Source organism: Hydra vulgaris, chromosome 12 (genome assembly GCF_038396675.1).
Source record: "Hydra vulgaris chromosome 12, alternate assembly HydraT2T_AEP".
NCBI lineage: Eukaryota > Metazoa > Cnidaria > Hydrozoa > Anthoathecata > Hydridae > Hydra > Hydra vulgaris.
In genome coordinates this window covers 71,242,976-71,258,941 of record NC_088931.1, presented here as the reverse complement: position 1 = coordinate 71,258,941, position 15,966 = coordinate 71,242,976, and the positions used below count along the sequence as shown (strand labels likewise).

Sequence of the window (15,966 nt, the reverse complement as noted above, 5' to 3'; positions counted from 1 at the left end):
TATCTCATGTAGTTGTAATGAAAACATTGACATTTAGAGTAGGGAGTTCTTTACACTATGTGTGCATCATAAATTTTACATGCACTTAATTACCTAAAAGAGATTTTACTGGTGTGTGTGATGTACTAATGGAATAAGAGGATATTCGAAAAGGCTTTGTTATCATAAAAAATAATATCTGCTGTAGCGTATTCAGATAACAAATTGTTACTATTTTTTCCTATCTTTATAGCATATGGCGTTTGTAATGAAAGAAAAGTTTGCTGCCCAATGCCAAAACCTCAGTCAATGTAGTGGCACTCCTTTGTGGCTGCAGGCTGTAAAATAATAGATGTATGTACCTGCAGCCCCCAACATGAAGCCCCTGACAGCAGGCTATTGCAGTGTTACATCAGAGGTGTTATCTAAACACGCATTCATGGTTAAGCAATTTTTGGGTTAAATTTTATTATAGCCTTAAATTTCAATAAACACCAGAGGAAATGTCATGCAATTATCATATGTTAGAAAAACTTATGTTATATAATTATGTAATCAATTAGACAAATCTATGTAATTATGTAATCAATTAGAAAATTCTATAAACAAACAAAAAATGATTAAAATTTATAATACAATAGTTGATCAATACAATAGTTTAATTTACAATAATTTAATAATTTTAATTTACTAAGCTTAATAATTTAATAAGTTTAATATACAATAATTTAATATTTTATAATATGATAGTTGATCAATATTAATAAGTAAAAAGTAAAAAAAGTTAAATAAACATTAAATAAGTTCATAGAAGTGTTTTTCAGTATTAAAAGTATTTTTTTAGTATTTAAAATTTTTTTAGATAAAAAAAAAACTAACTACAATTAGTTTTTTTTATGATAACTTATAATAATTATTATAATAGCTATTGTATATATTCACTTCCCCAAGACCCAGGAAGTTATTATAGTTAAGGGGGCTACTCATCTTTTTACAATGAAATCACAATAGGAACACAATACAATAAAAATAAAATTTGGTACAAAATTAAAAAACACTGACAAAACAAGAAAATTAAGTTAAAACGTTTTCAATTTTCTGAAAACAGTGCAAAAAGAAAACTGTTTTTAACACAAGGTTGTGCTAAATAAATATAAGATAATTTCAGAAAAGAATTACAATCAAAACAAACATTTAAAAACTAAAATTTAACCAATTTTGACACAAATATAGAAAAAACTGGATATAAAATTAGAAAATTGGACCATTAATATTACTGTGATTGGATTGTTGTGTTATTTTATTTACTATAAATTTAGTATATTTAGTAAATTTGCTCTAGCCATTTAAGCGACATTGGTACGGAAGGAGGCGTGAACTTCTTGTTAAATGCTCTCCCGCGGTGCTCTGTGATAAGACCGTAAGGACTTCTGGGAGCACCTAAAATAACTACAAAAAAAATTTAAAATTTGTAATTTTGTGGTCATAAAATTGAAAAGCTAACAGGTGTTTCACCTTAAGATTTGAATTAAGTAAATTAAATTTTTGTAAGAACCTTTTAAAAACAAGTTTTCAAAAACTAAAAATTAAATAAATAAAATTAATAAATTTTAAGTTAGTTGTATATCAAATAAAAGTTTTTTTTTTTTTTTTTTTTTTGTTATTCACCTCCTCAAGGCCAAGAAGGCCATTGCAGATGAGGAGGCTACTTAATAGTGGTTGTAACCCTCTCTCAACTCTATAACTCCGAAACACGAACCTCGACGAACAAGGCCGCTGCGCAGAGAAACAAGTTGAGCGCGGTACTACCAGGGACGTGGTGGGGATCGAACTCGGAACCTCTCGCTTATGAAGCGAGCGCTTTACCACAACACCACTACCGCATTATTACTGCCATGTATTGATAAATTTGTATATCTCTCTGTTCTTAATTTAGTGCAGCAACATTACCTGTGACTTTTCAATGCCTTGAAGAAAAACTCAATATTGACAAAAGAATTACTAGATTTATCATACCAATTGGAACAACAATTAATATGGATGGTACTGCTCTTTATGAAGCTGTCAGTGCAATTTTTATTGGTATGCGTGATTACTTTTTTTTAACAACTTAACTTTTAAATTTGATGTAGTATTTATTACCCCTTAACTATTATGCTTTTAATTTTGTTAGCTTAGAAGTCAACTTTAAAAGAGCAAATTTAAGACTCTAACATTATAAAAACAAATTAACTACAAAATCAATTAACTTAACACTAGTAAATTTATTTTTGAAAATTTAAAGTTTTTTTTTTTTTTTAATTTTTTTTAAATTTTTTTTTTTTTTAAACCATAATTTTTTTTTTTTTAAATAAGGTTCACACTGACCATTTCTATACTTATTCCATATTAATTCAATATTAATTCAATATTCTTAAACGGTGTTAAAAAGTAGTTTAGTTTAGTAAATAATATAAAAGTTTATTCCAAAAATGCTTCTAGAGCAAAAAAAAATATGCGCCCTTTTTCTGCATACTTAGAGGTTATTAGAACCTTCCAACTTATTTATTTCAAAAAAAAAGTCAGCACTTAACACCGTTGTACTTTAAGAAAGAAACTTGTCTCTTTACAGTATTAGATGCATGATATTTATCTAATTGATTATGTAAACACTTAACAAATTTCTTTAACATAGATGACAGTTGAATGATATTTTCCCTGGTGTTTTGCGTAAATTTAGGCTATAATAAAAATTCAACCCTCTCATTAAGGCTGTAATTATTTACAAAGCAAAAGATAACCCAGAAAACCGGTTCAGGGAGCTACATATATCAAATGAGTTAACTCTATCTGTATAACTCCGTACTCTATTTTTTTGTAGCAACATTTCTGCATTAAACTACAGAAAAAACTTTTAGTTAACCTGCTTTAATACCAGTTTTTGAGGGTTATTAAATTATGATGTGAATTTTATCAAACTGAACTATCATAGAGGGGGTGGGGTAAGTCATGGGAAACTGATAACTACTGTTATAAATTTTTATAGAAGAACTTCTTATAATACCTTTGCATGAGCCTTACTAGCTCAATTAATAGATACAATGTTATCTTGCCAATATTTTATAAATACAATAACATAAATACAAAAATTTAAAACAAAACAATTTAAGCAAAAAGACTTGTAATTGATAGAAATGTTTTAAAAGTTTCCTTATATTATATACATACATGATTCTTAATTATACAATCCATTATCTCAGCTTACCAACTTACACTAACAGATGTTATTAAATATTATTACATATTGTTTTTTTATGCATTTGCATATTACATCTCTATTAATAATAACATTCAATTTAAATGCAGTTTTCGTACTTGTGTTTTTTGTTGCTGTTTTTCTTTTTCTTTTTTTGGAGAAATATTGTGGTTTTCAAATACTTCTTTAATCACTACAAAAAGTTCATAAAATGGGTGGTTTGCCTAAATAACATTTATTTTTAGTAGGTTAAGTGCGCTGAACTTAGTGCCAACGTTTAAACGTTTCTGTGGGTTCAAATCCACTGTTATGCAAATAAATTTGTTTTAGTTTTTTTAAACTTGCTGCTTTTTTAAATTCAAAATAAGACAATTTAAGCAAAAGAGACTTACAATTGTTAAAAAAAATTTTCAAATTATATCTCAAACTATACATGTATTATACACAACCAACTGGCATTTATACTTACAAACATTTGTACATAACACTATACAAATAGAGTTTTTACATTAAATATAAATGATATGTTGTTATTAATTTATATAAGTTACATATTTACATAAATTTCTTATATTTCCTTATGAAAAAGTTCTGAGCGACTTGTCATAAACAGATATGTAATTATGTTGAGTTTTGCAATGTATATCACGCAATGATGTTTATTTTTTATTACGGTATTTATTGCAGTATCAAAGTGGTATTTAGTAATGCGTTTTTATTTACTGATAATTGCCCGTTTTTGTATAAATAGGTTTGTTTATATTAAAAATATAGTAGCATTAGAGTTAATCTAACTTTGTTGATATCAACAAAAGAAAAGTTTTTATTCTTGATAGACTCTTTCTTGCCATTAACTCGGTTTTAATGGCTGTCTTCAGCTCCATGTAAAAATGCATGAATAGGCACTACTACTATTAGGTTCAGCATTATTATAGGGAGATCTCAATTTACATAACTAAAATTTTTGCATTTTCATCGTAAGCAAATTTAACTATTATTTAATTATTTTTTTTAGTGTAAGGCTTAAAATGAATATATCCCATATTTAATAAATAGGATTATAAAAGTTGTAACTATGAAAGAGGTTATGAAAGACAAATTTTTAACGAGAAGTTGTTTAAACAATTTCTTGTTACAAATTAAAAAAAAAAAATTTTTAACAATTTCTTGTTACAATTTTTTCTTAGGAGTGTTAATATGTTTTATTTAAATTAATAAATTTTTTGTTCTTTGATTTTAAAATTATGAATTTTGATTATTTATCTATTTTGATCAAAATTAAAATTTAACCAAAAAGGTTTTAGTTTGGTTTTTAAATTTAAAAGATTGAAGTTTAGTGAATCAATTTTGTTGTTAAAACTTAAAACCAGATATTTTAAGTTAAATACTTATTACAAAAATGAAGAAAAAAATTACATAAAATAATATTTCTATTTGTATTAATATACAAATAGAAAAAGAGAGGAGATTCCAAAGACAAGCTCTCCTGTCTCTATTACTATATTTTTCAATTAAACTATTTAACAAAACTATATATTTTTACTTTGTTTCAAAAGATTTTTTTGTTTTAATAATGTTTATATTGCAAATTTAGCTCAATCTATTGGTAAACAGTTGTCATTTGGTGATTACATTCTTATAAGGTAAAGATGAATCCTAAAGCATAATCAGACCACTATTTATATAGTAATTGTTTAGATTATTATTGTTTGGATTGATATTAGAGATGGGAAACGAACTGTACTCGAACCGAACAAACTGATATAGAACCTTACCTATGACTGAACTGAACCGAACCAGAACTTTAGTAAATGCAGTTATTTCAATCAAATGCCTCCTTCAAAAAAGAAGTAAAGCTGACCCTGAATTGTATGATTTGCTGGCAAACTTTAAAACAGCTGCCACTATTGTTTAAGACTGGCAGTAATGACACAAGATATGAATTTGACAAATACTTGGCACTGCTCTTTCCATATGTTATGCATTGCAATTCGGAAAAACAATGATTGTGAACATAAGCTTCTGACAAAGGTATTGATTGCTAGAAAGTTGTTGGCTATTCGTTTTACAAGTACTGCCAGTGAAAAGATCTTTTTAGTGTGTAGGTTGACAAGTGATCACAGGGCTTGCCTAGACCCAGAAAGATTAGAAATGCTGATATTTCTCAAATATAATATGCAGCCCTAATTACTAGACTGACAGTAAGCTACCAGTGGTGTACACTGGATTTTTAGATGTTTGAGTTTTGACACTTACAGGCGTTGCGCAAACTCCAAACTTTTGTATGTTTATGCTTATATCAAAAAAGAATGTTTTGCAAAAAATTGGGCTATTTGGAGCTTGGGAACAAAAAAACCCTAATTTTTGGGCCCACCCAGCCCTTAACGTGGGAGCAACAAGTTTATAAAATATTTTCTTTACTATTTTTATCTAAATTTATATTCATCAACAAATTTCAAATTTCATGCAATAATCTCTTATTTTTCAAAAACTATGACCATATAAAGTTTTAACCCTCCTCCATTTGAGGGGGCTGTTAACATTGCAGGGTCATAAAAACTGAACACTACTACTTAAGCTGCCATTATCTGTTTTCAAAAATTTACTGCTTTTATGTTTTGCGCACTTTAACTGCAGTTTTTGTTTTTAGAAGTATTTAAAGCATTGCTATTTAGTATTTATATATATTTAGTATTTATATATATTTAGTATTTATATATATTTAGTATTTATATATATTTAGTATTTATATATATTTAGTATTTATATATATTTAGTATTTATATATATTTAGTATTTATATATATTTAGTATTTATATATATTTAGTACTTTATCATTGTGAATGTAACTAATAAAACTAATAAAAAAATTGTGTTGATACCAAACCGAACCTGAACTTTAGTCGTCACTGAACCAAACCAAACCTGAACTGCACTTAAGACCGAACTGAACCGAACTTGAACATTAGATATAACCGAATCGAACCCGAACCACGAACTTTAAAAGAAGGGTTCGATTCCCATCTCTAATTAATATATTGTAGAAATTTTATACATTCTATTATGTTTATCTATTATGTTTTATTTATACTTTTCTTAAAGTTCTTATTAAGTTCTCAAGCTCTTTATTTGATTTTGTACATTCTAATATGGTGAATTTTTAATCTTAATCGCATTCTTATTATGGTAAAGTTTTAATCCTAATATGGTAAAAGCAAACATTTATTTATTTTTCCTAAAGTTTTTTACTAAAAGAAATAAAATAATGTTTAAAGAGCATTAAAAATTTAAAAGTTGTTAACTTTAGCTTAAAAGTGTAGCTAACCATAGACAATAGAAAATTTAAGTTGTTTTTTCATGAGTAGTTAACCATTAACTGAATGTAATGAGTCATAGTTTTTGACAACCCATTTGTTGGCAACTTGGTTTTACCTAAATATATATATATATATACATATATATATATATATATATATATATATATATATATATATATATATATTATATATATATATATATATATACATATATATATATATATATATATATATATACATATATATATATATATATATATATATATATATATATACATATATATATATATATATATATATATATATATATATATATATATATATATATATATATATATATATATATATATGTATATATATATATATATATATATATGTATATATATATATATATATATATATATATATATATATATATATATATATATATATATATATATATATATATATATATATATATATCATCTGCAATAATTATTTATATTTACACCACATTTTTGCACAAATTGAAGTCTTGGTTATAAAATAAATTTAATCTGATTTATATAGATTGACATGTTATGAGTTTAAAAAAATTGTTTTTTATTATGTTTTTTCTTTATTTATTTTTTTTTTTTTACTTTTGTGTTGAAAGTTGGTATAAAATGCTCTATAACCCAACAATTTTTTTTTTTTAAACATCTTTACTTCCAACAAGGCTGCAAGCAACCACTATTTAAAGTTGGAAGTTTCTGGAAGAGAAAAGATGAAGATTGTGGAGCAAAATAATGATTGACAGACGACTTGAAGGATTGCAAATTATATGAATCAGGAAAGCAAGATGAAGGAAGCGAATTCCAAAGAGCTGATGGTTGAGAAAAAAAACTAGGCGAATAAGAGTTTTTGGAGCACTTAGGAACAGTCACAGAAAAAGGATGACACTTAATTGAATGACGTAACATGAGAATGAATTTTAGTAGATTGCACAAGAGATGCTAGCTCTTTAGAGCAGTGCCCATTATAGAATTTGTAGAAAAGAGAAAGAGAAGCAACATTATGACGATTTGATAATGGTTGGAGGTTGGCTGCGAGAGCAGGTCCAACTATGTTTACAATGCGTTTTTGCACCTTGTCTAAAAGAGAAAGGGCATCATTAGAAGATCCACCCCAGATATGGCAACAGTATTCCATACAAGGTCGGATTTGAGATTTATAGAGATAGAGAATAGAATCCGAAGTAAGAAAGTATCGAGCTCGATAAAGAGATGCAACCTTAGCAGATGCTAACTTTGCAACTGATTTGATATATGATTTCTAAGAAAGATCAGAAATAAGAGTTAATCCTAGAAGATGAAGAATAAATGACTCATCGAGTACATCACCGTTCATAAATATAGGAAGATCTAACTTAACTTTTTTTCAGCCAATTGTTAACTGCGATAACGATTGGCTTAAAAAATTGAGTTTTATCTGTATTGAAGTTCACCAGCCACTGTGAGCCCCATGCTGTAGCAGAGGTGAGATCCTTTCAAGTTCGAATGCCCCCTCCAAGCAATCAGAGAATGTTGGTTTCTTATCACGACAAGAATAAATGGTTGTATCATCAGCAAACAATGCCACCTTAGATGTGAGAATATATGGAAGATTGTTAATGTAAATTAAAAAAAGTATAGGGCCAAGGATTGAATCTTGAGGAACCCCTAAAGTTACAGAATGAGAAGAAGAGTGCTGTCCATTGAGGACAACTTTTATACTACGATTGGAAAGGAAGTTTTCAATAATCTTAAAGATGTTGCCAGATACACCATAAGAAGAAAGCTTATGGAGAAGACCAGCATGCCGAACTTTATCAAAAGCTTTTGAAATGTAAAGAGCGATGGCCTTACCCTCTCCACCTTTATCTAGTGCATGATAAAACCTATCTGTTATTAATGTTAGCAAATCAGCTGTTGAACGAGAAGATCGAAATCCATTTTGATGGTCAGAAAGTAAGTTATTAGGTTCAAGATGAGAAATTAAGTGTTTGTTAATTAAAGATTCAAAAACCTTGCCTATGATAGGAAGAAGACTAATGGGATGGTAGTAGACGAATCAGATCGCTCTTCAGAATTATTGAAGATAGGGATAACAGATGCCGCTTTTCAGCAGGCTGTAAAACAAGACTCTGATAAGCACTTGTTGAATAGTTTTGAGAGTATAGACAACAGCTCTGGGGAACACTTCTGCAAGACAATAACAGGTATATTGTTTGGGCCACAAGCTGTAGAAGAGTCTAGGCAGGAAATTGCTTTAGATACAGAAGCTGGCGTGATACAAATGTCAAGCAATGGATCAACCTGTTTGTTGCCAATATCAGGTAGAGCGCAACTAATGGAATCAAGAGATGATATTGATGAAAAGTTTTAAGCAAACAATTCAGCTTTGTCTTTAGGTGAGGTGACAAAGTCTTAACCATACAAGAGAAGTGGAATTAAAGATTTTCCCTTATCATTAATGCTATTAAAGATTCTCCAGAAGTCACGAGAGCCTAATTTTAGAGATGAGATACAAGATTTCATGACCTGAGAATAGCGGCTTTGGCATTAGACAAAACCTTTTTACAATGGTTTCTAGCAGTAATAAACAGACGTCTGTTTTCATAAGTAATGGTTTCAATTGGCAATCGCAGCAGCACAGTGTGAGGAAAACCATAGAGGAGAGTGAGGCTTGACCTGGAATCGTCGAGAGGGAACAAAAGGTTCCATGCCAGCCTGAATCCATGAAGTTATGTAAGAAGCACATTTGTTGACAGGAAGAAGAAAGATTTCTACCCAAGGGCCATCACAAAGTAAATCATGGAAAGAATCCCAGTCAGCTTTAAGGTAGTTGTTAGAGGTATGATAATAGGGGAATTCAGGTGATGAATAAGATAACTTATTTTCTGTGATCAGAAGCACCTAAGGGTGCTTCTGATCACAGTTTGATCTGATCATTAAACTGAGTTTAGAGCTGTATCCTCATTAGGAGATAATAGAATGAGTTGCCTAGTCATAAAAACAGAGGCACAAGCAAAACCCATGCACTGAGTTGAGAAGATTCTGCATTCAATTAATTGGTCATTGCATTTGTTATTTTTGGGCCAACTCAACACTACAATCAGTTGTATCTTGACATCAAGTCAGGTATCCAGGAGCATAATTAATTTTTCTTGTTTTATTTTTAGTTCTTGTTTAGTAATTAATCTTTTTCATAAATTTTATGAAATAAATTTCACGCAATGTAATCAGGAGAAACTTTGTCTCTGAACAATTTAAATGAAAAAAAGGGGAAAACATATTTTTTTGCGTTCAACAAGTTATCAAATACTTTTTTCAACAATGAACCTGTTATGCCAACTTCAGGTGACAATCTGACAACATAAGTAATAGACTTTTAAAGCCCAACAATCAACAGCAACACTTTTATAAAGATTGCTTTCTGAATTTTCAACAACATATTTTCGCCAACATATTTTTACCAACATATTTTGAACAACATATTTTCACCAACATGTTTACCACTTTGATACTGGGCTATATACATCTCATCCATAAGAAGCATACAATCACTTGATACACAATTTTTTTGTAACATAGCTTTTACAGTCTTGAGTGAATTTTTATCACAAAATCAAATTTTTTTTAGTAAACTAAAAAATGATAAGGGCAATTGTTCTAACGATAACTTATATGACTGTGCTGAAGTGTTCTGTAAATTAGTGCATAACGTATAATGGAAGCAGAATATGGAGATCTACCTGGAGGAGAGTAGTATCTTACTTCATTATAATTAAATTCATACCATTAGCTTTCATATATGGGCAGGAAAATTTTCTATGCAAATTATAACTTTGCAAAAACATTCAGGTAAAGAAATATGATAGCCTTATAGGACAATGCTATTATACAACATTAAGTTTGCCTGGTATTTCATCAAAATAGAGTTTATAGTAACACCATCATGAAACTTTTTTAATGTAAATGAATGCTGTTTTTGTTATGAATCAAGGTTAATTGATTTATCAACATTCAAAAAAATCACCAAACTCACCTCTCCCCAAATATCTCAAAGTTGGTTGTTTTTTTTGCGACACCCTTAAATGAACTAGTTATTTTTAATTTTATTCATGTGAATAGTTGGAACAGATTGAAGATTCTGTTTCATTGTGTCTTATATGCTGGCACAATGCCAACCATGTAATTTGGAACATTTTTGTTTTTAAGTTTCTTATCAGATTTATTTTACATTTCAAAAACATGAAAAGAAACCTAGCTGAAGCATTTGAATTACTGTCTTGTCTGCTACAACCATGCACTATTTTGTAATGAATCACTTAAAAGCAAATGAACTTTAGACACACATATAGAAAAAGGAGCTTGTATGTTTGTATTAATAAAGTAATAATAAATATTATATTTATTAATACTTTATTAATTTGATTTTATTGTATAAATCAAGTTAATACACAATAATATATAAATGAAATATAATATATAGAAATATTAGATTTAACTAATATTTTAAAGTGTGCATTTACTAATAAAAATATAACATTAAATATTTTGTTTCTAAACTGCATTGCTTAATCATTTGAATATTGGACACTAACACTTGTTAATGGAGTATTTGCAAGTAGTTTCTTTTTGTTTGATTCCTTCCTTATAATCTTTGATAGCATGTTCTTGAAAAGTTAAGTTGTATTTGTTTTCTACCATTATTAAGGACCTATACCCTAAAATATTAATTGTAAGAAATTATTATTATTATACTTAAAATTATATAATAAAGCTGTTTACCAAAACAACGCAAAGCTGTGATCTAATGTCAAATCATTCCTTATAATATGACACCAACTACAAAAATAATTATTTAATTGATTTTTTTAATATTTATAAAAAGTTGGTAATGTTTTCAAAGACCACATTTTCACATTAAAATACCAATACATTAAAAATAAAACATTCATTTTTAGGTAGACATGTAATATATGTATTATATTATGTAATATTAACAATATGATTCCATTTAAAGAGTCTTTATTTTAGAAAAAATGCTGTCTTCGGTAATTGAAGTTTAAAAAATAGAATTTTTTATATGGTTACTTATATTTTGGAGGCAGTGAATATTTATATATTGAATTATAATCTAGTATCTTGTTTTTAAATAATTGTTTCATGCATTGCGCAAATATTTAAAATCAAATTTATTCTAAAATTTATAATTTAGCTCGAGAATATTTTCCCTTCGCATCTTTTAAAGTAAATTGTATTGCATTGTATGCACCCTAATAAGCATTTGCATGTATTAGCCTTTTGATAACTAGGATTTTAGACATTTGAAATTTGATAAATAGAACTAATGAGCACCTTAAAAGTAATAAACAACACCACATAAACATTTAAATGTATATATTAATTTCTATTGATGTTTTAGATATTGTTTGAACCAATTGCAAATTTAAGGTAAAAGAAGGGCTTCATACTAAATAGGAAAGTTCCTCATTTAATAGTTACTTCTGATATTTCAAGCATACCTAAATTATTTAAACAGCCAGTTTAGTTTAACTCTGGTTATATTGAATTGCTACTTACCAAGTCATTTTTGTAATCAATTTTATTGATTTATTAAGTACATTTTTTTTGTCCATTATTTTTTCTCTTTTGAAACTTCTATTTTCAAATTTTTTTTCTAAAGTTTTTTATTGTAAAATATATCTAAAATGTAATGTCTTTTGAAAATGTAAAAAGAAATTTAACGAAACATGTCAAAAATGAAAAAATTTCGTATTGTTTTTAAAAACATTTTGCGTTATATTTAAATGTTTTCATTTGTTTGTTATATTTTCATTTGTTGCGTTATATTTAAATGTTTTCGTTTATTCTAAATTCTGATAATTTGAACGGTAACTATTTAAATTTAGTGTGACTTCCATTTTGGCATCAATTGGAGCAGCAGCTATTCCGCATGCTGGTCTTATAACAATGATTATTGTTTTAGATACAGTTGGTCTACCTACAGACATGGTTGCAGTTTTTTTTTCAGTGGATTGGTTTCTGTAAGTTGTTCAATTAAAACCTTAAAGTGAATCTAGAGTTATTTTATAGAGGGACAGTAAAATGCATAAGAATTATGTCAATATTATTGTACACAAAATTTTGTCAGTATAGTTACAATGTTTTGTTTGAAACAAATAATAAGTGTAAATTTTTTTATTTCGATTCACTCCTAACACAGCTGCAAGCACTATTAAGTTGGGAATTACTAGAAAAAATATAATAGAGTTAAAAAGCAAGGAAACGGTTAACAGAAAAATTGAAAAGTTGTAGGTTGTATGAGTCAGGAAAACATAAAGAGGGAGAGAGTTGAAAAGTGCAGTTGAAAAATCTAGACGTATAAAAGTTTTTAAAGCATGGAAGGACAGATACAGTAAAATGATGAGACTGCTGAGTGACGAGTCAATTCCACTGCCTACTGTTGTATTTCTGTATCATCATCAAACTTTAAGATTTAACAATGTCTATCTATATTACTGCTGCTTTGTAAATAATGAGAGTCAACTAAAACTCTTTTATAATATCATAGTTAAACATAATTATCGGCTAGCATACCACGTTCGGCCAACGTCTGAACAACGTTGGTTTAACACAGTGTGCTAGCAGGGTAATGGAAACCCTTCAGAACTAAACAATTGTGAAAAATAAGAACTTGAGTAAAATATGTGTAGTTTTTAGTTGACTTGTATAAACGTACCGGATAATTTTTTTTTATTTGCATCAGAAAAGACTGTATTAAAGCAGAATGCTGGATTTACTTGAATGAATGATTTACTTCTACAGTTAGCTTTAGCTCTAAAATATAAGCATTTAAAATTAAAAAAAAAACAGTTTATATACACTCAAGCTGTTACTATTATAAATAATTTTAATTTTTTTTAGAGGTCGCATTCGTACTATGATAAATGTTCTTGGTGATGCGTACGGTGCTGGTATTGTTCAGCATTTATCTAAAAATGAACTGGAAAATATCACTTCAGTTCATAATGCAGCTCAAATGTTTCATGAAAGTTTCAGTAATAGTTTCAGCGAAGACGATGAAGAAAACGAGTGCAAATCAAACTTTTCAAATGGCAAACTAGTAATTAAAACTGATCATGAAAATAAGTTCTATAAAGAACCTTATGAAATAAGCTCAAAAAGAATGCAGACATATTTATGAAACAATTATTTTATATTTAATTAAAATATATTATTGCTCTCCTAATTTTGAATGTCTGGCGCACGTTAATAAATATTAAATAATTTATAAAAATAATAAAATAGTATAATCAGTTTAAAATAACTGCAGCGTAAATATTAATTTGGATGCTAATTAGATTAAGTTTTATTGAATTAACATACATGGAAGCTATTTTTTCTACAGCTCCATTGGAGCCTCGTATTTCCTCTTCAAATTGCTTTCGTTAAGTCTATATGAAACCATGTTGTTTTTTTTTGTTCTATTTAAACCTAATCATTATCCGCGCCAATCCGTTTTCAAAAGGTAAAATCATTTTTTCAGTAAAATAGATGAATATAGTAAATAATAAAAAAAAATTATTACATGGAATTCTAGAGAAGGTTTTGCGGAGTTCTTTTAAAGATTAAGCTACGCACTTGGAACTTTTTTTTAATTATTCTGAAGAATATTTTATTTTTTATTTATTACCATCTTTTAATAGTAAAGTAAGCCGAATCCGTAAAAAAGTCGTCGATTCGTAAAAGATATTCCTTTTTTTTTCTTTCTTTCTTTTTTTGCTCTCTTCGCTACTGGTAACTAGTTGTAATTTCTCACTTAACTTTGATTTAACTTATTTTCTTGAATGAATCTTGATAAGGTATGCTATTGTTTGTTTATCATGTATATATCTTATAGATTACAGCTTTTAAAATATGATATTTTAAAAGCTGTAATCTATACGTAATAATAAAATTTTATATATAATTTTTTAAAAAAATGTAATACACATTGACAGCGACCGGGACTTGGTGATGAGGCTGTCTTCTTCTTGCTCCTGCCATTTATATACACAATAGGGTGTTTCATTTTTTCAATTTTTGAAATTGAACTTGCACCTTGATTTATAAATTGATCATTTATATTAAAATGTGGTTTAGCATTAAAAGAAAGTGATAACTTTTAAGGTCCTCTTTTCCCCGGCCTGGCAGGGATCTTAAAGTTTATTCTGTATTTTTTTTTTCTCGTTAAAGGTATATATTGGATTAAATATTAATCAAAGAAAAAGAACATGTTGTAAAAAGTTATTCTGCAGGATCTTCAGAAATTGGTGTAAAATAAGATTTTGGCTCCAAAAAATTTTGTCAACTGAGGTTTTGAATAAACATTCTTTGAACCACGGGGTAACCAACCCCTGACACTAACCTTAATGACCCCTACTTAATAAACATTTATGATTATTGAACCAACCGCAATCGTGAACGGACGTATTTTTTTATCGAAGGAAAAAAATAAAATAAATAAATAATGGCGAAATTTTCAGCAACCAATATAAAGGATTTACTGGAGATACATGAAAACACATTAATAAAACTTTTTAATGATAAATTTGATAAAATGGAAATTAAATTTAATAATATATAAGAAGAAAATAAAAAATCGCAGTTTTTGAAAACTTTATCAAACTAAAACTTTGGAATGAAAAACTATATGTTAATGAAGATTTTAGCGAAGGAACAACGGAAATTAGGAAAAAGTTGTTTAAAGAAGCAAAGGAATTAAGAGCAAAAGGTAAATTTGCTAAAGTTATTTACAACAAACTTATTACGCGCGATTTTTAAATGAATTCTTTTATTTCTAGTTATTTAAATTTTAAAAATGGATTCTAATTATCAAAACAATTTTGAATCGCTATCATTTAACTTTTTTCAATTTAACGACTTGGTGCTTGACACTAATTCAGATCCGGATCTAAACTATTTTAGTGATGTAGGAGCTTTGCGAAACAATTGTTCCTACTTCTATTACCATGAAATAAAAGAATTTCTTTCTCGGGATCATTTAAATGTTATTCATTTTAACATTAGAAGTCTTAAAAAAAACTTTGAAAATTTGTGTAATTTAATAGAGGAAACTTCAAATACATTTAGTATAGTTTGCTTAACTAAAACGTGGTATGAATTTGATGACGCTAAATCTAATTTAAATCTCCATATTCGAGGTTTTAATATGATCCCACTAGCGCGTAACGCAAATAAACGCGGAGGTGGTGTACTTTTATATAACGCGGAGGTGGTGTACTTTTATATAACGGAAAATTTGAGGTTTTTTATTAGGCCTGAGATGAGTATTTCTGATGACAATAAAGAAATTTTAACAATTGAACTTTTAACCAATAGTTCTAAATACATACTTATAAGCTGCTGTTATCGTCCACCGTCTGG

General features: G+C 27.9%; 1 protein-coding gene across 1 annotated transcript in view; it reads left to right on the top strand.

Annotated features, from left to right (window-relative positions):
* Nucleotides 1-13,789, top strand: part of LOC100208518 (excitatory amino acid transporter) — a 45,502-nt gene extending 31,713 nt beyond the window's left edge. Inside the window, exons 5-8 of the mRNA XM_065814303.1 lie at nt 1,916-2,061; nt 4,809-4,857; nt 12,450-12,584; nt 13,465-13,789. Of these exons, the coding sequence (XP_065670375.1) occupies nt 1,916-2,061; nt 4,809-4,857; nt 12,450-12,584; nt 13,465-13,744 (610 nt within the window). The 3' untranslated portion in view covers nt 13,745-13,789. The remainder of the gene's footprint in view (nt 1-1,915; nt 2,062-4,808; nt 4,858-12,449; nt 12,585-13,464) is intronic.
* The last annotated feature ends 2,177 nt before the right edge of the window (nt 13,790-15,966 follow it).